The 22,522-nt window shown below is 44.9% G+C and overlaps 1 protein-coding gene across 2 annotated transcripts in view; it reads left to right on the top strand.

Annotated features, from left to right (window-relative positions):
- LOC311305984 (protocadherin-15-like) overlaps positions 1-22,522 on the top strand; it is a 228,887-nt gene that overhangs the window by 114,289 nt on the left and 92,076 nt on the right. For both annotated transcript variants that reach the window (XM_084434059.1, XM_084434058.1), the window contains exons 19-20: positions 4,535-4,663; positions 21,681-21,986. In XM_084434059.1, the coding sequence (XP_084290185.1) occupies positions 4,535-4,663; positions 21,681-21,986 (435 nt within the window). The remainder of the gene's footprint in view (positions 1-4,534; positions 4,664-21,680; positions 21,987-22,522) is intronic.

Here is a 22,522-nt window from a genome sequence, read left to right as displayed (position 1 = left end):
CTGTCTATCTATACGTTCCTCTGTCCAGCTATTGTCTGTCTGTCTATCTATCTATCCGTCCGTCCAGCTATTGTCTGTCTGTCTGTCTATCTATCTGTCTGTCCGTCCGTCCGTCCTTCCAGCTGTTGTCTGTCTGTCTATCTATCCGTCCGTCCAGCTATTGTTTGTCTATCTATCTATCTATCTATCTATCTATCCGTCCGTCCAGCTATTGTCTGTCTGTCTATCTATCCGTCCGTCCGTCCGTCCGTCCAGCTATTGTCTGTCTGTCTACCTATCCGTCCGTCCGTCCAGCTATTGTCTGTCTGTCTATCTATCTATCTGTCCGTCCGTCCGTCCGTCCGTCCAGCTATTGTCTGTCTGTCTATCTATCTGTCTGTCCGTCCGTCCGTCCTTCCAGCTGTTGTCTGTCTGTCTATCTATCCATCCGTCCAGCTATTGTCTGTCTATCTATCTATCTGTCCGTCTGTCCAGCTATTGTCTGTCTGTCTATCTATCCGTCCGTCCAGCTATTGTCTGTCTGTCTATCTATCCGTCCGTCCATCCGTCCAGCTATTGTCTGTCTGTCTACCTATCCGTCCGTCCGTCCAGCTATTGTCTGTCTGTCTACCTATCCGTTCGTCCGTCCAGCTATTGTCTGTCTGTCTATCTATCTGTCCGTCCGTCCAGCTATTGTCTGTCTGTCTGTCTATCTATCTGTCTGTCCGTCCGTCCAGCTATTGTCTGTCTGTCTATCTCTCTGTCCGTCCGTCCGTCCGTCCTTCCAGCTGTTGTCTGTCTGTCTATCTATCCGTCCGTCCAGCTATTGTTTGTCTATCTATCTATCTATCTATCTATCTATCTATCTATCTATCTATCTATCTATCTGTCTATCTGTCTATCTGTCTGTCCGTCCGTCCAGCTATTGTCTGTCTGTCTATCTATCCGTCCGTCCGTCCAGCTATTGTCTGTCTGTCTATCTATTAGGGGTGGCACGGTACATGAAAAAACATCCGAACCGTTCGGTTCGCTTGTCTCGGTTCGGTGCGCGTGTGCGTCGCGCGGTTTGCACGGTTCGACGCATGCGCAATGTAGCCTCGTGCCCGTGCTAATACAATGCTAAATCATAAATCAGACATATGTAGAATTACATTACAATGTCCAGCAATCGATTTATATAGTACACTGAGTTTACCTAGACATTTAATGAGATCTACTCCACTATATGTTGTTTTTTTCATGTGAATAAATAGGCTACATAGATCGACTGTTCCACGTAGCCTAATGGTCCAGTGGCAGAACTTGCCAAGCGTATCAAAGGTTCTGAGTTCTAATCTGCGCTCGTATATATTTTTTTCTTTATCAAAACCGATTATGTTTATCAGCGGTTGTATATCAAGCAGGGACCGATTTGTATGAATTTTGTTTTATTATTTAATCGGAACGAGTAGCCTTGAGTCTCCTCAATGGATTGAAGCGCGCGTCCGAGTGATGAATGTGCGGCCGCTGCGGTGTGTGCGCGAGCCACGAGAACACTGTATCAGCACCACTGATCGCAACTGCAACGAGCACTTTGATCACTTGATTAAAAAAACACATTTCAGCGCTAAATTGCTTCTTATTTAACAAACGAATGAAACAAATACTTTGCTAGTTAACTGGAAATGTTTTATTTATTTGTATTGGTACACCCGTGCTGCAAGATAATATCAACCCTGGCAAAAAATGGTGGGGACATGTCCCGCCTATGATGACGAGACACGAGGATAAATTGACAAATAACGGTCCAACACAGCCCACGTAGCTCTACAGATGATGGACCTCCAGGGCCACTGAAAGTTTCCTCAGGGTGACTGCTCACTCATATTACTTCAGAATGGGAAATGAGAAGCTGCGTTTTGCAAACACACCCCATTTATGAAATAAATAAATAAATAATTAGATAATTCAGCTATATATCATATGCTGAAGTAAATTTTTGGAGTGTTAAAGATTAAAAGAAAAAACAACAACATGAACCGTACAGAACCGAAAACCGTGACCCTAAAACCGTGATACGAACCGAACCGTGGGTTTTGTGAACCGTGCCACCCCTACTATCTATCTATCTGTCCGTCCATCCGTCCGTCCGTCCGTCCAGCTATTGTCTGTCTGTCTATCTATCTGTCTGTCTGTCCGTCCGTCCGTCCGTCCTTCCAGCTGTTGTCTGTCTGTCTATCTATCCATCCGTCCAGCTATTGTCTGTCTATCTATCTATCTGTCCGTCTGTCCAGCTATTGTCTGTCTGTCTATCTATCCGTCCGTCCAGCTATTGTCTGTCTGTCTATCTATCCGTCCGTCCGTCCAGCTATTGTCTGTCTGTCTACCTATCCGTCCGTCCGTCCAGCTATTGTCTGTCTGTCTATCTATCCGTCCGTCCGTCCGTCCAGCTATTGTCTGTCTGTCTATCTATCCGTCCGTCCAGCTATTGTCTGTCTGTCTATCTGTCCGTCCGTCCGTCCGTCCAGCTATTGTCTGTCTGTCTGTCTATCTATCTATCCATCCGTCCGTCCAGCTATTGTCTGTCCGTCCATTCATTCGCTCCAAGCTTGTATCCTTGCTGCTCCTAATCACAAGATGTGAACCTGTGTTTGTTGACAAATGAAAGCACCTTGTGTGCATTTTGCCTCAACTCCAGATCAGTTTACCTTATGTTACCTCCACAGCGTAGTGCAAACTCAGCAGGCTTTATTGCCGGCACATGAAAGATGTACAGGGCCAATCTGCCAAATACTCCAGCATTTAAACCTTTAACATATAAGTCCAAGCAGCAGGGGAGAAAGAAAAAAAAATCTGCTAATTAATGGAATATTGGTTTCCTCGCTCGCCCGTCTGGGATTTCTCTCTAATGTTTCATGTTTCAGGGAAAGTAACAAAATTGACTCCGACTTGACATAAATGGATGCAGAATGATCCGAGAAGAGACTAAACAACGTTGTCAGGGGAAAACTTCCTTACTTCATGGTTTTCAGTCTGCTAGGTTTTGGACTGTTTTCCTTCTAATTGTTTGAATGATGTATTTCTAGTGATGGAGTATGTCAGGCTGCTTGTATATACAGTGTCCCCAAATAGTATTTAGCCATTTAAGACACTATTATGAATCTGTTTTTGCATTATATATCAACACATCAAACCAACAGTCATTCAATTTAAAGAAATATATCAGAAATACACTTTTAAAGCAACAAGTTTTTAATGATACTGATCATTACGATACACTGCTGATCTGTTTGTCTGACTTGCTTGTTCATTCATTCGTTTGTTTGTTTGTTTGTTTGTTTGTGAAACATGGTCTAAAAGGCCTGGCTGGCTCACTTGCTCATTTATTTATTTTTGTTTGTTTATTCATTTAGTCATTTGTTGGTTCACACAAACTTCTTTTTTTTTTGCAGTAGTAGTATTTGTTTTGTTTGATTTATTATGTAATTTATATTTGTGTAGTCTGATAAGAGTGTCTAGAAGACTTGGTAGGAGGAAAAGCAATAATTTGTGTGAAATGTTCTCAGACACAACTTTCACCCTGTAGACTATGCACTTCTAATTTGATTTGACTGCTGCTTCCAACCTAGCCAGCTGAAGAGACACTACATCACCGGACTTCCGAAAAAAAACACACAAAAAAAAAAACACTTGGACTCAGAAAATAACCACACACAAATAATACGATTTAAAGTCTACTGCAAAGAACTTTTGTAAAGTAAAGTCAAAGCCCTCAATTTATGTATTTATTTATTTAACTTTTTGCTTCTTTTTGACTGAGAAATAAGAAAACACATGGCAAACTTTGCTTTCATAACCACTAGGACACCTTGAAGTTGGTTATAAATGCCAACATGAGTTACTGGACCATTGGACCATTTATTTCTGTCAATAACATATTTTATGGGGTTTTATTTCTCCCCAAAATCAAAAGAAAGAAGCAAGTAATTATCTATAGAATAAATGAGAAATGAAAAATTAGACCGTTTTAGGATATTTTGGATTATGGCATTATGCAAGTTTAATAAGTAACAGTAGATAAATGTTAATTATATGTTTGCTGTGCTTGCGTGAATGTGTCAGTGTTATGTTTCCATTACTCATCTTTCAAAATAAGACACTTTGTGAAGTATCGGAAATGTAGACAGTTAATTTTTGTTACTGAGTAGACGGAATTCTCCCTGCCAGCTTGTTAATTTGGTTGCATCCATCAATTTGTTGAGGCGATCTATACTCTGAAACACTAATCTGCTCAACAGCTGTGGATATTTTTCATTAGACCCCATTCATAGCTTGATGATGAATGCAAATATGTTAGCAATTTTGCAAGTTCTTTGCAAATTAATCAGGGGAAATGGATAATTGTGTATGAAAGCCAACACTGTATTACCAGACAGTAACAAAATCACTCAAAGGCACACAAGGTTTGAATTTCAGATTTATTGATGTCGTTAGATCACTGACTGAAACTGTGGAAGTTTTTTATTTAGAGGCGTCCATGTAACGATTTAAGTAACCTGAAGGCTCTTGTTTTCAGACCTCGACTGCTACGGTGAATATAGTGGTGACTGATGTCAATGATAATGACCCTGAATTCGATCCTCTGCTGCCCCATAATCTCACAGTTCAAGAGGAAGAGGCAAATGCTTTTGTGGGTCAAGTAAAGGTAAGGTCGCAACCACATTCAAAATTCTTTATACTTGTTCTCCTCTCTGTTTGATCTCCAGACTATTTGCTCTGCAGCAGTTTTCTGCCCACTGGAGTCAACACAGATGGAAATCATGAATCTCTACAAGTTTACTCTTCAGAGTTTAACTTTCTGATTTCTTATATCTTATAGTTGATTTAAAGGAGTATCTTCACCCAGAAATGAAAGTGATTTTTTTCACCCTCATGTCGCTCCAAAACCGAAATTGCAAAATCATCTTTTACACCTGTTATATTGAATTTTCCAAGTTCCCTTTCGAGGGAACTCGAACTGCGTCGATAAGACTCTTTGGGGAACGCCCTTAACGTAGCGGCTCTGAAGCATGAATGAAACTAAGCCAATCTTGATTGGTATTGCGTCATGACGTAACATGTGACGGCATACACGGAAGCTACAAAGGGATGCCGGCACACAACAGAGTTAGCTTTTTGCTCTTCAGCAAGTGCTCTGTGTGAAACTGTCTGTCCTATTTGATGTTGTTTGTCCCATAAGAATTGTCCCAAATAAGGTCTGCATTGCAATATAGAATCTAGTGGCTCGGATCTCGCGTTTGCCGAGGCAGCGCTTAGATTACGGGTCTACTCTGCAATAAAGATTCTGTGACTGGGATCTCGCGTTTGCCGAGGCAGCGCGTAGATTAAAGGTCTGCATTGCAATACAGAATCTATAGTGGCTCGGATCTCGCTTTTGCCGAGGCAGCGCGTAGATTACGGGGCTACTCCGCAATAAAGATTATGTGTGGGTGCGAGGCATGCACAGTCAGCTCCTGAGGGTGCTGGCAGTGTTCATTGAGAAATATCTCGACGCGCGTGCATCCATGCGCTGTCGGATGTTTCAACCTCGCACCTGTTGACTTTCTTCTCGAGGGATGAAAGGCAAATATATTGTAACGGCTCGAATCTCGCGTTTGCCGTGGCAGCGTTTATTAAAACAGTATTGTCTGGTGATTATGGCTGCATTTAATTCTATGGAATTAAAATGATGGAATATTATCTGACTTTAAGAAGTTAGATATTTTAATTTTTCTTTTAATAAGTTTCACTTATCCAGTGTTTTTGGCTGCATTTAATTCTGAGGAATTAAAATGATGAGCAGCGAACGTCGAAAATCGAGACGAAAATGGCTGTCCCCATTTTCCCCCATTCTCGCTCGTGGAGGGACGAGCGAGAATCGCTCCTCCGCGGAGCCCTCAGGAAATCGATGTCTGTATCCTGCCGTAAAGTGCGCTTCGGGACACACCGGTTTCCAGCGAATGCACGCTGCTCTGTCTGCCCCACGGGCTTGCGGCCAGGCAGCACTCGTGTCCGCACATCGAGAATCGTTTTTGACCAAACCCTGCCAGAGAGCCGCTTCAGGGGATTGAGAACGAATCTCGAATGATACCCGAATGACATCCTTCCATCTCACAGGAAGTTCCTGAGGTTCGCTTTCGGGGGCGAAGCGTTCCAATATTGGATTATTCTGTACGGCCTAGCTATGGATGCAGCTCTAGCTCCGCTGAGGCTTCAAAAAGGGGTGTCAGGGTGCTAAATGATATTGATGACTGACTTATTATGGCCCAGTCACAAGAGCTGGCAGTTCGGCATCGAGATGTCATCCTTGCCCACATCCAGAGCCTGGGGTTTAGACTCAACATGAAAAAAGCGTGTTGGCACCAGCCCAGAGAACCACGTTCCTGGGAGTGGCGTGGGACTCGGTCACGATGCGGGCACAATTGTCTCCTGCACGGATCGAGTCCATCCTGGCCATGGTGACCAGTATAAAGCTAGGTCAGTCCATCACTGTAAAATATTTTTAGAGAGTGTTAGGGCTCATGGCAGCAGCGTGGTAGGGCCATGCAGTGGTGGTTGAAAACCAAGGGGTTTTCCCCGAGGGGAACCCGTTCCACGCAGATGGTTTCGTTCCCTATCTATGTGGAAAAAAAGCTTGTTTTCTGTCCCAAGGCCCTGTGCTGGGAGCGTCATGTCGCCGGAAAGCCGCTTTGACAGACGCCTCCCTCACGGGCTAGGGCACGGTCATGGATGCCAGGGCTCTGAGGAGCTTCTTCCCAGGAGGGACCTGCTTCCACAGGCCGGGGGCTCAATATTCAACCTCGACCAGACCTGTGGAAACTTTGGGCCTGGCCCCTGAGGGGGCTCAGTACCTAGAGGTTGGCCTGTTGGCGGGAGTGGTTTAAACCATACTCAGTTCTAGAGCTCCTTCCACGAGGAGATTGTACGGCCTAAAGTGGAATGTGTTTCCACTTGGTGTAGAAAGTGTGAGGTGGAACCAGTTAACTGCCCGGTTGGCTTCAGTGCTGGAGCTCCTCCAAGATCGCCTCTTGGCTCGTCTTACCCCGTCCACACTCAAGGTGTACGTGGCTGCCATTGCGGCTTTCCACGCTCCTCTGGGTGATGGGCCTCTGGGGAGACATCAGCTGGTCGTAGGTTTCCTCCGTGGGGCTCGGAGGATGAGACCTGCGGCTCGTACCGGAGTTCCCACATGGGACCTGGCAGTGGTTCTCGAAGGGCTGGTCGAGGCCCCCTTCAAACCTCTGGAGTCGGCTGAGGCCAAGAACCTTCCCTCAAGCTTGCCTTCACCTTTGGCCGTGAGGGCTCATTCAACCAGAGGCGTGGCGTCCCCTAGAGCCCTCATTTCAGGGGCCCCGATCCTAGAAGGGTGCGATGCAGCAGGATGGGCCACCTCTCATACTTTCATCAGATTCTATAGCCTGGACATTCATTCTATGCCAGGCACTCTAGTGCTCTCGTCCTAAGTGTGCCTGTGTGCAGCTTCACACTGGGACAGGCAGGGCTCGTTGTGGCATAATGAGTACTCGTTCCCCAAAGTGTCTTATCGACGCAGTTCGAGTTCCCTCGAAAGGTAACGTCTCGGGTTACGACTGTCATGACGCAACACCAATCAAGATTGGCTTAGTTTCATTCATGCTTCAGAGCCGCTACGCTAAGGGCGTTCCCCAAAGTGTCTTATCGACGCAGTTCTGTCAGCATCAGTACAGACGCAGAACAAGGGTTACAGTTTTTTTTTTTTTTTTTTTTGTGAGAAACAGACCAGTATTTATGTTATTTAGAATCATCACCTCCATGGAGCTGTTAACTGAGAACTGCTATTACCAGACTGAATCAGTGAGTTGAACTTGTTGAAGGGATGGTTCAGAGTAAAATCAACCTAGGGTCCTTTGCAGGTCCAACCTAGGGTCCCCCCCCCCAGAAACCTTGTTTCCCTTGGTCGAACATTATTAAAGTCAGTTGAATGGCTTAGAGCAGGCGCTAATGCTAGATACTTCACATTTGCGTTACAGACTTAAAGGGGTCATATAATGCCATTTTTGTACAAGCTAATATGATTCTTTAGGGTCTAAATTAAAAGTTTGTAATATACTTTAATTAAAAATTCTCATTAGTATTGTAAGAAAACACTAATTTTACCTGGTCAAAAACAGCTCTGTTTTCAGCACGCCGTTTCAGTGCATGTGTCTTTAAATGATAATGAGCTTTGCTCACCCCGCCCCTCTGTTCTGTGGGTACACCGTATTAGACATTCTCTGACCGTATCTAACACAATAACCACGTGTTATTCGTTATAAACGTGGGATTATGAATTATATTGAGAACGTCGTACATAGAAAACATGCCGTAATGTACCCTGAGTGTAAACCTTAGACGCATTCATCGTGAAGCCTGCAGCAAGGTTTGCAAATTCCGCAAAGATTAATATAAATACTAATATAAAGGTTAATAAAACATTACACTCACATCTTCTGGAGGTTCAGCAGGAACACGTTGGTACCGATCCGTTTTTTCTCGTTTGTGAAGCTGTCTGGTGTGAAATGATTCGCGCAAACATGAAAGCACAGACGATCGTGGGGAATCCCCGTGAGGGAATCCCCGCGTCAATCCTTTGGGCATATCGCTTCAAAAACAAAACTCAGCCACTGCTTCTTCAACGGCTCGGATTTAGGAACATCCAAATGACTGCTGTGTTCCTTATTACATCTAAGAACAGAACACCACAATCGCTTAGACGCCATTCTACTCCAGCATATCAACAATGGCGGACTACTATGACGACGGCTGTCACAGCTTGCTCAGGGCGGGTCTTGTGTTGAAACACGGCTGTCAATCACAATAGCGGGAGGGGCGTACGATCTTATGACGTCACAATATCGAACGGCTTGATTTCAGAGATGGTCAAACATATAAGGAGATTAAAACAAAACCACTGGATGGATTTTTATCATGATAGGATGGTTGTGTACAGGCACTGCCAACAGACATTTCAGTGCAATCAACTTGTAAAAGTGCATGTACCATTATATGACCCCTTTAAAGTCTCAAATCATGTGCTTGCTCTGTCATAGTTATGTGCACAGAGCATGAATGTTCTTTTGTCCAGTTCTATGTGAGTATTTCAGTCCCTTCCGCGGTCTCATATGAGTGGTGTTAATCAGTGCCTGCTGGGGTTTGGGCCTGACGCCAGCAGCTGGAGTGTCTTCCTCTGCCCTCTTGAGCCCTCATCTCACTCTTTTCCCATCGCCCAGCTGGCAAACACCCGCAGCCTATCCGCCAAAGTCCCTGCCCGCTCCACTGTTTATGATTTTCCAATTAAAGAAATGTAATTTAAATAATTTGTTACCTTCGGGGACATCCTGTAATGAGCAGCTTTGTTGGGCTCTGTTAAGCTGCAAGACTTGTAATTAGTGGTCTAGATTAATAGAGCCGCACTTTGTCATCAAAATAATCACAGGCTAATGCTGGCAGACTGTTTATTAGCAGAGCGTTCCTTAAACATGTCTACTTTGTGTCTGATAAATATACATTACACATCACAAGATGGATGGGCACCATGTTCCAGGGCTTGATTGCTGCTGTCTAGGAATAAGCACAAAATCCTATATCATTCTATGTTATTTGATTTGATGGTAATGAGGCTGGAAATAAATAAAATAGTTTAGATTTTTAATAACTTTGTGTTAAAGTTCATTTTTGGAAGTAAATGGTTTATAAATGCTACTTCATCTCATTTGATTATTTTCTATTTTATTTGGGACTTGATTTGAATGCAAATACAAATTAAGATTATGCATAAATATTATGAATAAGTCTGGGATCAGTGCTGAAACAGCTTCATATCATACACAATTTAAGAGAGACAAAACAGTGAAGCTAATTTTATAAAACAGGCTGGATATTGATACTGTTGTTTTTGATATTCTAAAAAGTATCAGCTCATTGGGAGCATTTGTTTGTGAATCAGACTACACTGCTCGCATTGTGTTTTGTTTTTGGTTACACTTTACAATAAGGTTCATTAGTTAACATTTGTTAACTACCTTAGTTAACATGAACTAAGAATGAACAATACTTCTGCAGCAAATCAGCATCTTAGTTAATATTAATTTGAACATTTACTAGTACATTATTAAAATCAAACTTACATGAACAAACAATGAACAGCTGTATTTGTAACATTTAACATCTAACATTAAGAAAGATGAATAAATACTGTAACAAATGTATTGCTTATTGTTAGGTCATGTTAGTTAATACATGAACTCATGCTAACAAATGAAGCCTTATTGTAAAGTGTTACTGAACAACTCAGTTGGAAAAAAAATTATGTTTGCTTCTCAATCATTGAACTCACTTTCACATCTTGAATTGGGCCACATCCCACTCCATATTTGACTCCCTTTTTCTCAGGTGTAATTAACACAAAGTCATCCCACCCTCTGATATTCACGCCAATATGTATACTTCAACTACAAGCTTCAGTTACAAACCCTCACTTGTCTTGAATTCATTTGGAGCTCCTGACACGTCTCCCAGCATGTTGGACATGGTCCAAAGCTTAACGCTAGCTAAACATCCCCTACGGCTAACATAAAGCAGCAGAGGTTTCCATATCATTAGAGGAATGCCCACAGAGCTCTATCAGCGCTATCACAGCAGAGCCTGCATCGCTGTAGATATTACACCTGGCCGACGTGCTCATTTCAAATGATTCCAAATAAGCCACAGCATGGGGAATTTAAACTTGTTTGAAGTTGGTTAAGTTCAGGCCAGGCAGTCCTGCCTCACTGTCTGTGGTCGGAGTGCTTGTCAGTTGACTTGCTGTCTAGACTCTTGCAATTGTTTTTCATCAGAAAGCTTTTTATGAACTTACTTGCCATATTGATGTGGACAGAAGCAGACACCTTCATTTTCTGCCGGTCTTCTCTTTGATGTGCTTGTCTGCATTCCGTCAATATGCCTAATAATGATTTAAAGCAGCTGTGAGACAAATAAGTGGGCTAATGTTGTTATCAGAGATGCTACAAAGTAGTGTGAAATATGAGTGCTAATTAGAAAAGTTAGTTAGAACTTGTCTTTCTGCCATTATCTGCCTGATAGCGCAAGCATCCTTCTTAAAGTCAATGTGAAACGCTTTTCACAACCTATTTACTTAAGTTTTACCGAGTGAAACAGTATATTCAACGAGAAGAAAATGTAGGACTAGACTTGATTTTGTTTAAATTGATTATATACTTTCTCACCTCCTACTGTGTTTTTACAAGACAAGCATCACAACACGCGCCCAAACACGAGCATGCATCGTGTGGCATTTCTGCTGTGCCCTATATTCAAGTTTAATTAACTTTCGATTGATTGCTGAGAAGATGAATGTTTTCATTACCAGCATTTGCTTACCTTAGCATGTGATAAAGAACGCACAGGAAGTTCTGCCATCTCCTTAATGCTATCTTTATTTCATGTTTGTTTTCCTACCATTTTATGCCTTTTTTTTCAGAGGGCAACTAACCTAAAAGTTTCCAAATAATCAAAATAATGAATAACAAATAAATAGTAATAATTCATTTAGAGCAGCAGAAGAAAGAAAACGATTTTTTGACACCATAACAGCCTATAATAAAGGTGCTGTGTTTCTGTGAAATTAAGAAATACATTATTATTACTACTACTATTAGAACACTACATTAGACATATTGCTGCTGGTTGATTGAGTTATCAATTTCAACTTACTGTTTGGAAAACTGCAACAGAGTTGCACTTGATGTTGAATGTCCGCTTTGTGAAAATCGAGAACGAGAAAATCACAGAGATATAGATGTATAATTGCATGCAAATGTGGTGGATATGCACAAAGATAATGATAAACATTTAGTTTTATGCAAATAAAATGCATCAGTGACTCAAAAGTTCCTATATTTATTGATAATAAAATCTGTTTCTGAAAACATTTGCTGAGCCAGGTGCATAAAACACAGTAAATTATCTTCTCTTTTCATAATCGCACACCTGCAAAACATACGTTAGCGGTGCCATTGTGTTTCTTAATACATCATATTCTGAGCATCGGTTAATGGAACGTTATGTGAAAGCAGCTGATTTGTGGTTTGCAATCTGCATATTCAACTGGGATTGGAGAAAGTATTTTACTACTGAAAACACAACAGTTGTTTTATATAGCAGTCATTGTATACCCTAATGAAAGTAACAGCTTCTGTAGCTGATGTGATATTTTCAAAAAACAGAAAAAGTGTCTTCTTTGGTATTATTAATTGAAGAAACAGGTCGACTTTTCACTTTTACTGTTACTTTTGACAAGCTTGTTGGGCTTTAGAAAGCTCATTGTCACCACCACTTCAATTACTACATGCTAAAACATTTTATGGACCGTCTATGTAAATAACATTTTCTTTAAGCATTTATCCCTCCAAATTATATTTGAAACACCTCAAATAATACAAGACATCTCTGTAACACACACGAATGGAGAAAAAATGAAAGGAACATTTGAAGCAAGCATTGCATGAGGCTAATATCCCTTCACACGTAGAGCTTGATTTTTCTGATTCTGTTCCTTTAAACATGGAAAATATGACCTGTCTGTCAAAGGGTCGAGTCTGTCATTGACTGCGCCATCGCCATCTTGGCCTCCTCTGGGTTTTCAGCTTTGACGGAAGTAAATGAGTTTGGGTCCGACCCTTTGGCGAAGGACAGTGCTCGCTTTATCTATGTCTGTAAAATTTATCGCAGGGGGTCTTTGAGCACTTTGTTTCAGGCCTTATCAAAAACAAAAGCACTTTGCCTTAGTGTCAATGAGGTGCTTTCATGCTCTAGTGCTGAACGAATAAGAAGTGGATAGCACAGTTGGTAGTTTGTTTGATACCATTAAGTCAGATTTTTAAGACTTGTCTATATGGAGAAACTTGAGAGACCGCAGAGATTGTCATTGACCATGCCATTCCATATGACATTCTTTCTTCCATGAAACAAGAAAGGAACGTTTTTTAACAAAATCCGGGCAAAATCCGGGCTTTCAAGTTCCAAGATAACAAATAGGGAGTCATGTGGACAAATTTTATAATTCTTTTAAGGTGCTTTTGCATCCTTTTTGAAGCTTGAAAGCTTGCCATATGGGTTTGGAATGAGGGCAGTGGTGAATAGTAAAAAAGTATTTTTACTTTGTTAATGTACTTAAGTACATTTTTCAGCTATCTGTACTTTATAAGAGTATTTAAATTTTGTAAACTTTTGCTTTTACATTATTACATTTCAAAGCGTAATATCATACTTTTCACTCCACTACATTTCATTAAAACATGTCGTTCCTTGTTATTTTGAAGTTAAAAAAAGTCACCCACAAACAAGCTGATTCTTTTCAATTAACCTGTTAAATTGGTTTGCAAATCACATTAAACAATTCAAAGATTGATTCATGAATTTGACCAATCCGATTGTATCTCATCAACTCAGTAATTCAAATGATCCGGTCAGGGCGAGTCTCCAGTTAACAATTCACAGAATTCACAAGTCAGACTCAAAATGAACCAAGAACGGGAGCTCCTTGTAACTTGACTACACACGCAACTGATGGCTGTCACCACAGCAAAGAATCTGTCATTATCTCCCCTACTTAAGTTCAGTTCAGTTGGCGTGTCTTTGTCGGGTCTCGTCAATGTTATAGTCGTGTTTGCTTGCCTGCCTCGGTTTTGGATTTATCTGTGGATACTATTAAAGACTATTGTGGATCTTTATCTTCTTCGCCATGTGTTACTACAGACAGAAGACCTTTAGTTTATTCTTTTTCTTTTTTTCTTTTGTGTGTTCATTTTGGACTTTTTTCATCATGGAAGGCTCCCTCGAGAAGGGGCCTCGAGGGAGCTTTGCTGCATATGTGGAGTGGGTGCTTGATTCATGCAGATCTGCGCTGACCTTCGGACTGGCGGATGACGACGCCAGACCCACTACCAACCCTGTGTCCAGCCAGTTACCACCCCGATGCGAGGATCTACAGTATGTGCCCACCGCAGATGGAGAGAGCACCTCAGCCGCAATGTTGTTCTCCAGTCTCCTCTTCAGCTCTCAGCCACTCCTACCACCCAGTCATGACTACCTCCCATCAGCCCCTCAGTACCACCTCAGCCTCCTCTCAGTGGCGTGGCTAGGACCCTCTGGGAGCCATCTCCTGGACAAGAGAAGACCATGGCTCCCCCTCCAGCCTGTGTGTGCTCTGCTCCACCTCGACCCATTGCCCTGGCTCCTGCACCTACATTCCTTCCTCCCTCGACTCCAGCGTGGACCATCAGCCGGGCTTGCCGGGCTCCCTTGGTACATCGGCTCCACCTGGGTCAGACATTACCACGCCGCCGCTGTGGTTCGCTGCTCTCCGGCCCTCCATCCTTTTGGCTCCGGCAAGCTCCTCCCTCCCTCAGTCTTCGCCTCTGCCTTCTGTCACTCCAGCTCCACCTCTGCCCTCTTCCACATTGGGGGGTTGTCGTAGCTGTCTAGGACCCTTCAGTTCCGCATCCTCCTGGTCAGCCGTCCTTCTCCAGAACCTCCTCCTGTACCTTCTGCCGGTTCTGTCTACCCTCCGCCATCCCCTTAACCAACCATTCGCCATCTCCACATCCTCCTCACCTCCTCTCTACGGCGCGAGGACGCGCCTTTCGGGAGAGGGCGTTCTTTCACACCTCTTCGTTCACCGTTTCTCCCTGTCTTGTTTGTCATCATGGTAACCAATTTGATTTTGTAATTGTGTTCAGGTGTGTGTGTGTGTCATTATCTCCCCTACTTAAAGACAGCTCAGTTGGCATGAAAAGTAAGTTAATAATTCCAAATTTAAAATGTATTCTTTATGAAAACGTCTCGGTTACGTATGGTAACCCTCGTTCCCTGAGTCCAGGGAACGGAGACGCCTTATCGGGGGAGTTCCCCTGACGAATTAGGATCACGCTAGGGAGACCAATTGCCTACGAGTGAATTAAAACGAGCCACTGAAAATTGGCATGCAGGATTTGCATTCCGCAACCCTCCTACCAGCGCGGGTATAAAAAGGTGGAAGCAACGCATGCATAGTGCTTTTCGCTGAGGAGCCGAACGGTGTCCAGTCCTCCGCGAAGGTACATGGCGACGGGACGAGGCGTCTCCGTTCCCTGGACTCAGGGAACGAGGGTTACCATACGTAACCGAGACGTTCCCTTTCGTCAGAATTGGGATCCCTACCAAAACACCATGGTGCTGGCCCCTTCCAGCGCCCAGCTAAGCTACAGCCCTGCAGCAGTTTCCAGAAATGTTGCGGGAGCTAGCTAGGGAATCACACTGCTGTTCCGCAAGACCCAATCAGTGGATATTGGATAACACTGGGAAAGCGTGCCCGACCCCAAGGAAAATAATAATGGGGGGGACGCTGCGGAAGCTGAGGCAGCCTAGAGGAAGGCCCTCAAATACACACATGTACTAACCACGTAGGGTAGTGAAACATATGGCAGTCCTTGAAGGTAGTCCCAGTCCGGAGGTGTGAGGAGCGTACTCAACAGGGACGACAGAATGAGTCTGTCAAGGGGAAGACACGGCTGAACTGCACGTGGCAATCAAGGGTCGCCGCAGGAACCACTGGAAAAGGCACCCAGTCTACTAGCAACTCCTTACTGAAGGTAGCAGACCTGGTGCCGGGTGGTCCGCAACGCCTGGCACCGAAGGGGGTGATGGAGGAACTCACGAGGTTAGCCGTTTGTTGGGTAACCAACGGAGCCAAAAAACGCACGTATCCGCTCACGGAATGGCGTCGCAAGCCGACACACCTATTCCCTCTAATTCCTGGCCGTAGCGAGTACTCGGGAGGAAACAGGTTCCACACGTAGGCTATAAAACCTAGCGAAAGTGTTCGGTGTCGCCCAGCCCGCAGCTCTACAAATGTCTGTTAGCGAGGCGCCTTGTGCCAGAGCCCAGGAAGCGGCAACACTCCTAGTGGAGTGAGCCCGCAACCTGGGTGGGCAGGGCTCATAAGCCCTGGTGATAGCATCCACTAGCCAGTGGGCTAACCTCTGCTTGGAGACAGCCTTCCCCTTCTGCTGGCCTCCACAACAAACAAAGAGCTGATCTGAGGTCCTGAAGCTTTGCGTTCTGTCTATATAAATCCGGAGGGCCCTGACGGGACAGAGAAAAGCTAGGGCTGGGTCTCCCTCCTCCTGGGGCAGCGCTTGCAGGTTCACTACCTGGTCCACGAAGGGAGTGGTAGGAACCTTGGGCACAAATCCGAGCCGGGGTCTCAATATAACACGAGAAAGGCCAGGCCCGAACTCTAGGCACGATTCGTCGACCGAAAATGCCTGCAGATCCCCTACCCTCTTGAAGGAAGCCAATGCTAACAGGAGCGCTGTCTTAATGGACAGCAAATTAAGCTCTACTGTCGGCAAAGGCTCAAAAGGAGGACTTTGGAGCGCTCTAAGCACTAAAGTTAAGTCCCAAGAGGGTACAGGGTGCAGAGGTGCGATTTAGCCTCCTAGCACCCTTGAGGAATCTGATGACCAGGTCGTGCTTCCCCACGGACTTACCTTCAACTACATCGTGATGTGCGGCTATTGCGGCAACATACACTTTGAGGGTGGAGGGAGACAGCCTTCGCTCCAACCCCTCTTGTAGGAAGGAGAGCACGACTCTGATCGGGCAAGTTCGTGGGTTCTCCCTGTGGGAAGAACACCAGTCGACAAACAGGTTCCACTTCAGAGCATAGAGGCGCCTCGTAGAGGGGGCTCTAGCTGAAGAGATGGTGTCTACCACTGCCTGAGTTTCCAAAGGTCTGGACGCGGGTGCACTAGGGTGCCCCTTCTCTGAGAAAGTAGGTCCTTTCTCAGATGAATCGGCCAAGGAGGGGCTGTCGCGAGGAGCATGAGTTCTGGGAACCAAGTCCGGGTTGGCCAATACGGGGCCACCAAAAGGACCTGCTCCTCGTCCTCCCTGACCTTGCACAGGGTCTGTGCAAGAAGGCTCACTGGGGGAAACGCATATTAGCGTAGGTCCCGGGGCCAGCTGTGTGCCAGGGCATCCGTGCCGAGAGTTCCTTCGGTCAGGGAGTAATACCACTGGCAATTGGTCTTGTCCGGAGAGGCAAACAGGTCTACCTGTGCGGCTCCGAAGATTCGCCAAATCAGCTGGACCACCTGGGGATGGAGTCGCCATTCTCCCGGAAGGGGAGGCTGACGTGAAAGCTCGTCGGCCACATGATTGAGCTCCCCGGGGACATGAACGGCACGAAGCGACCTCAGATGCTTCTGACTCCATAAGAGGAGGTGGGAGGCGAGTCGCGACATACGACGGGAGCGTAGACCACCTTGTCGGTTGATGTACGCAACGGTCGCAGTGCTGTCCGTACGGACCAGTACGTGCTTGTGTTTGAGAAGGCCCTTGAGGCGACACAAGGCTAAGCGTACTGCTTGCAACTCTAGGCAGTTGATGTGCCAATGCAGCTGGGGCCCCGTCCACAGACCCGAGACTGCATGCCCTTTGTACGTGGCCCCCCAGCCCTTGGCAGAAGCATCTGTGAATACCACAGCATGCCTGGAAACCTGGACTAGGGGCACTCCGGCCCGTAGAAACACAGGATCCGACCAAGGGGTGAAGGTTTGGCGACAGTGTGGGGTGACTTTGACCCGGAACGTGCCGCTCTGCCACGCCCACCTCGGGACTCGATCGTGAAGCTAGTGCTGGAGCGGTCTCATATGCAACAGGCCGAGCGGCGTTACTGCGGCTGCGGCTGCCATATGCCCCAGGAGCCTCTGAAACTGTTTCAGTGGGACCGCTGACTTGAGGCAGTTGAGCACTGACTGGACGCATTCCTCCGTGAGGCGCGCAGTCTGGGCGACCGAGTCCAGTTCCATACCGAGATAAGAGATCCTCTGCACAGGGGAGAGTTTGCTCTTGTCCTAGTTGACCCGAAGCCCCAACTGACTGAGGTGCCGGAGCACCATATCCCTGTGATCGCACAACACATCTCGCGAGTGCACCAGAATGAGCCAGTCGTCGAGATAGTTGAGAATGCGAACGCCTTGTTTCTCTCATGGGAACAATGGCCGCCTCCGCGACTTTCGTGAAGACACAGGGCGACAGGGCCAGCCCGAAGGGTAGGACCTTGTACTGATACGCTCGACCCTCGAAAGCAAACCGAAGAAATGGTCTGTGTTGGGGAAGAATCGAGACATGAAAGTACGCGTCCTTCAGGTCGATCGCTGCAAACCAATCCCGGGGACGGATGCATTCGAAAATGCGTTTCTGCGTGAGCATCTTGAACGGAAGCTTGCTTTTGCAGGGCCCGATTCAATACTCGCAGGTCCAGGATTGGCCGTAACCCACCGCCTTTCTTGGGTACAATGACTGCCGTCCCACTCTCGAGCGGGAGAGACTGCTTGTTCGGCAGTCCCAACCGTGAATGACCCAGAGGAGGAAGAACTGCTCTTTTAATAAGGTTTTGGGTACCACCGACCGACTGGTCGGCGGCGGAACAGAAAGAAAATTCACCAACAAAGGATTCTCCACCCGGCCCTCCTCCGGGGGAAGGAGTGGTGATGACACGCACTCCTGAAGAGCAGACATCACATTCTCTGGGTCGCTCCTCTCAGGGTCGTTTCCCTTCCCTTTGCTGGGGGGAAACGAACTCCGAGCGAGCTGGTTTTGAAGCGCTTCTGGACCACCAGAGTGGACATCGTCTGACCGAGGGCCAGCGCTGAGACTAATCACGGTCAGTCACCAAGCACAGCTCCACCCCGAATCAGAACTACCCACGTGCACTGAATGTGCAGGGGTAGTGAGAGAGGAAAAACTTCTGCAGATTTAGGCATGTTTGGCTTGCCATATTGGCACCAAAATGCTTCCATACTGCCAAAAATGTTCACACCCATCCAGGCACTTTAGACCCAGGAAGTGTGGCTGTCAAGTCTGAATCTTCAGCACGAGAACACACCATTATAGTAGGAACTCAGCATCATTTTCAGAGTATAACAGCCCTCTCTCCGATGTAGCGATCGACATCTGTCCTCCCCTGGAGCCTCGAATGAAATGCTTGGTCCCTCATGAGAAGGACCAGAATCCCATCCGAAAGCCTCGACGGCACACGGCACGCTGAGCGGCTCAAGCCCTTACGCAAAAGGGGAGGTGAACAACGTGCCGACGTGGTCATGCACTCATGAGAGAACATGAACCACCCACGAACGCAGCCTCAACACACTTGATTAGGCATGTGAAACAGTGATCGTGGCCGCCAACCAGGCATGCAAGACAGTGAACGTGGCCATCGCCTCAAGCCTTCAGGCAAGGCGAACAACGTGCCGACGTGGTCATGCTCTCATAAGAAAGCATAAACCACCCACGAACACAGTCTCAGCATGTTTGCGATGCGCTAGAGGAGTGAGTGGTTCGTGCTCACTGTAACCCTCAGATCACCAATGTTATTTGCCAAAGTAGCCCTCCTCTGGTGCACCAGAAGAGAAACTAGATCGGGAAATAAGCAAAGGGACTCACCTCATGCACGCAAGTCTTGATCTTGACCGCGCATCTTGAGCGCCAAATGACGCGCGCTGGGTTGCCGTGACAACCCGCGCTGTCAATCGGCAGCTCGACGGCACACGGCATGCTGAGCGGCTCAAGCCCTTACGAAAAAGGAGAGACGAACAACGTGCCGACGTGGTCATGCACTCATGAGAGAACATGAACCACCCACGAACGCAGCTTCAACACACTGATTAGGCATGTGAAACAGCGATCGTGGCCGTCAAATGAGGACAGGAAACGAACGCATCCAGAAACACACGTGTGAAACGTCATACTGAAAAGGACGCGATCTTCACTCGTGTTGCTCTTTCAGGAAGAAAGTACTCTCTATATTGTGCTGAAGCACACAGGGACCCAACGCGGCAACACAGCGGGAAAACTGCAAGCCCGCTGTGCGCACTCAACCGTTTACCAGCTGTAAAAACAGCTTTTGAATTAACAGCGTGTAGACGCAGCCGGCAGACAGGAAATTGCGCGGTCGCTGAAACGCCGTCTCACCAACACAGAGAGATCCTTTCTTGAAACAGCAGACTCGTAGAGCGTTATATAGATAAAATCTTAAAGCTCATTCACTCAGAGAGGACACAATCGGTCGGCTCCGAAGCTAAAAGCACTATGCATTCGTTGCTTCCGCCTTTTTATACCCGCGCTGGTAGGCGGGTTGCGGAATGCAAATCCTGCATGCCAATTTTCATTGGCTCGTTTTAATTCACCAATTCGTCAGGGGAACTCCCCCGAAAAAATAACGCAAATTAATGTCCATGCATCTTCTCAGCTGTCGTAGCAGTTTCAAATGATATAAAACTAGTATGTTTGCACAGCGTTCTTCTTAAAATGGTAACACATTTTACCCTATGAGACATCGGTTTATAAACTTAAGTACATTAATCAAGAATTTTTGTACTTTAACTCAATTAAAATAAAAAAGGAATACTTAATACTGGAGTAATATTGTATTAAGGGATTCTGTATTTTTACTCAAGTTCTTGATTTGTGTACTTTGTCCACCACTGCATGAGTGTGAATGCAGTTTTCTTTCTTTTTTTGGGTGAACTATTCCTTACTGGTGTCTGTGAGCTGAGTGTGGATAATTGCCATGAGAATATCAAAGAATAACACATGCACCTGTGTGGGCCACTGCAGGGAGTCACAAATCTTGCTGTTGTTTTTGTTGATTGTCTCATCACCCCGCTGATGAAGCAGGTGTCTCTAGGGGTGTGTGTGGTTCGTTGACTCTGCGTGGTGACGTGTTGAAATTATAAATTAAGGTTATATTTTCACAGCCATATGGACAGGTTATTTCTCTCTGTGTGTGGCAGGAATCCCATAGTCAATGAGAAATCTATGGCAATTTTGGTAACGCTTTACTGCAAAGATCAATAAATAATAATGTTGGGTATAATTTATCATGAACAAAGCAATGAATATTTGCATTTGATATTGATCTAATATTCTATTGTTCATTACTAATTCATGTTTATTTGTAATATTAACCGTTACTTCATAATATCATTTATTTTAAAAAAAAAATCATAATTGTAACTATTGTTAATTTATTTAACATGAAATTTTAACGTGTACTAGTAGTAATATAATGGAACGCTGTAAACATATTGTTCATTGTTAGTCAATGATACCTAATGCATTTGTTAATTTTACCAAATTGAACATAAAGTGTATCCAAAATTTCTATAGTAGAAAAATAGTTTCAAAAGATTGCGGTCAGTAAGATTTAAAATAATACAAAGCCATATCCAGAAAAGTTAAGACATTTTATAAAATGCTAAAAAAAGAAAAGAAAAAAAGAAAAGAAAAATCAAGAATCTGTGATTTGTAAATTATCTTTAAAATTAATTTAACTGACAAAAATACAAAGAAAATACTTTCAAAGTTTTCACTGACCAATTTTGATTTTGATGGCTCCAACACACTCTAAAAAAAGTGCCTATATAAAGATTCCTAAAAGAAAGAATCCTAATCCAGTAATCATGAATGACTGAAAGAGTAAAAAAATAAATGTCACATATGATTCTGATGTCCAGGTATCCACATTATTATTATTATATTTTTATTTTTTTTGGTGTAGTTATGTCTTCTTTTAGATATGGTAAATGTTTATATATGTGTGTGTGTGTTTCCACATCCAGGCCACTGATCTGGACCTGGGCATTAACGGGCAGGTCCGTTACCGTCTGGTCAGTCACACAGATCTCTTCAGGATCAGCACAGACGGCAGCATCTTCACAGCTGTGCCTCTGGACCGTGAGGAGAGGGCTCAGTATGATTTGGTTGTGGAGGCTTCGGATGGGGCCAAGGACCCTCGCCGGACCACCATTGCACTCTCCATCAAAGTGCTGGACGTGGATGACAACAGCCCAGTCTTCTCCCAGCCTGCCTATCACTTCACACTGCCAGAAAACAGCCCAATGGGCATGGTCATCCTCAATATCAGTGTAAGTTATACACAGGCAAACACACACACACACACACACACACACACCGCCCATGCATATTCAACACATCAAACACGGCCAGATCAAAAACATGACTCCATGAAATTAGCCTCTTGAAAACATTTCTTTTGCTAATGTTATGTCTTAACTTGACAAGTCAGACATGTTTTACATTTGTAAAGGTGTTCTTGGCTTGAAGTTAATTTATTTGAAATACGTAGCTTGTTAACTTGAAACCGGTTGGATTGTATGGTTAGTTGCATTTTATCGTTTCAATCAGAACAAACCTGCTGCCTATTTTTGCAGTTTCTACCCACCATTTGATAACCACTGTGAGGACAATTTTTGTCATCAGAACCTACACTCTGCCTCATAGAAACATCCAAAGGCCTGTGTCCTCTGGTATGTTGTTCAGTTTGATGTGATGGTGAATGTGTGATTTCCTGCTGCTCTGTGCCTTGCTGCCAGTTCTAATTTACTCATTGCTTCAGGGTCACTACAGGATTCTGATTGTAATCATTATTGTAACCCGGTCA

The sequence above is a fragment of the Rutilus rutilus genome (assembly GCF_951802725.1).
Source record: "Rutilus rutilus genome assembly, chromosome: 16".
In the NCBI taxonomy this organism is placed as follows: domain Eukaryota; kingdom Metazoa; phylum Chordata; class Actinopteri; order Cypriniformes; family Leuciscidae; genus Rutilus; species Rutilus rutilus.
The sequence above is the reverse complement of the archived record's forward strand: the minus strand, read 5'-3'. Positions and strand labels throughout refer to the sequence as shown.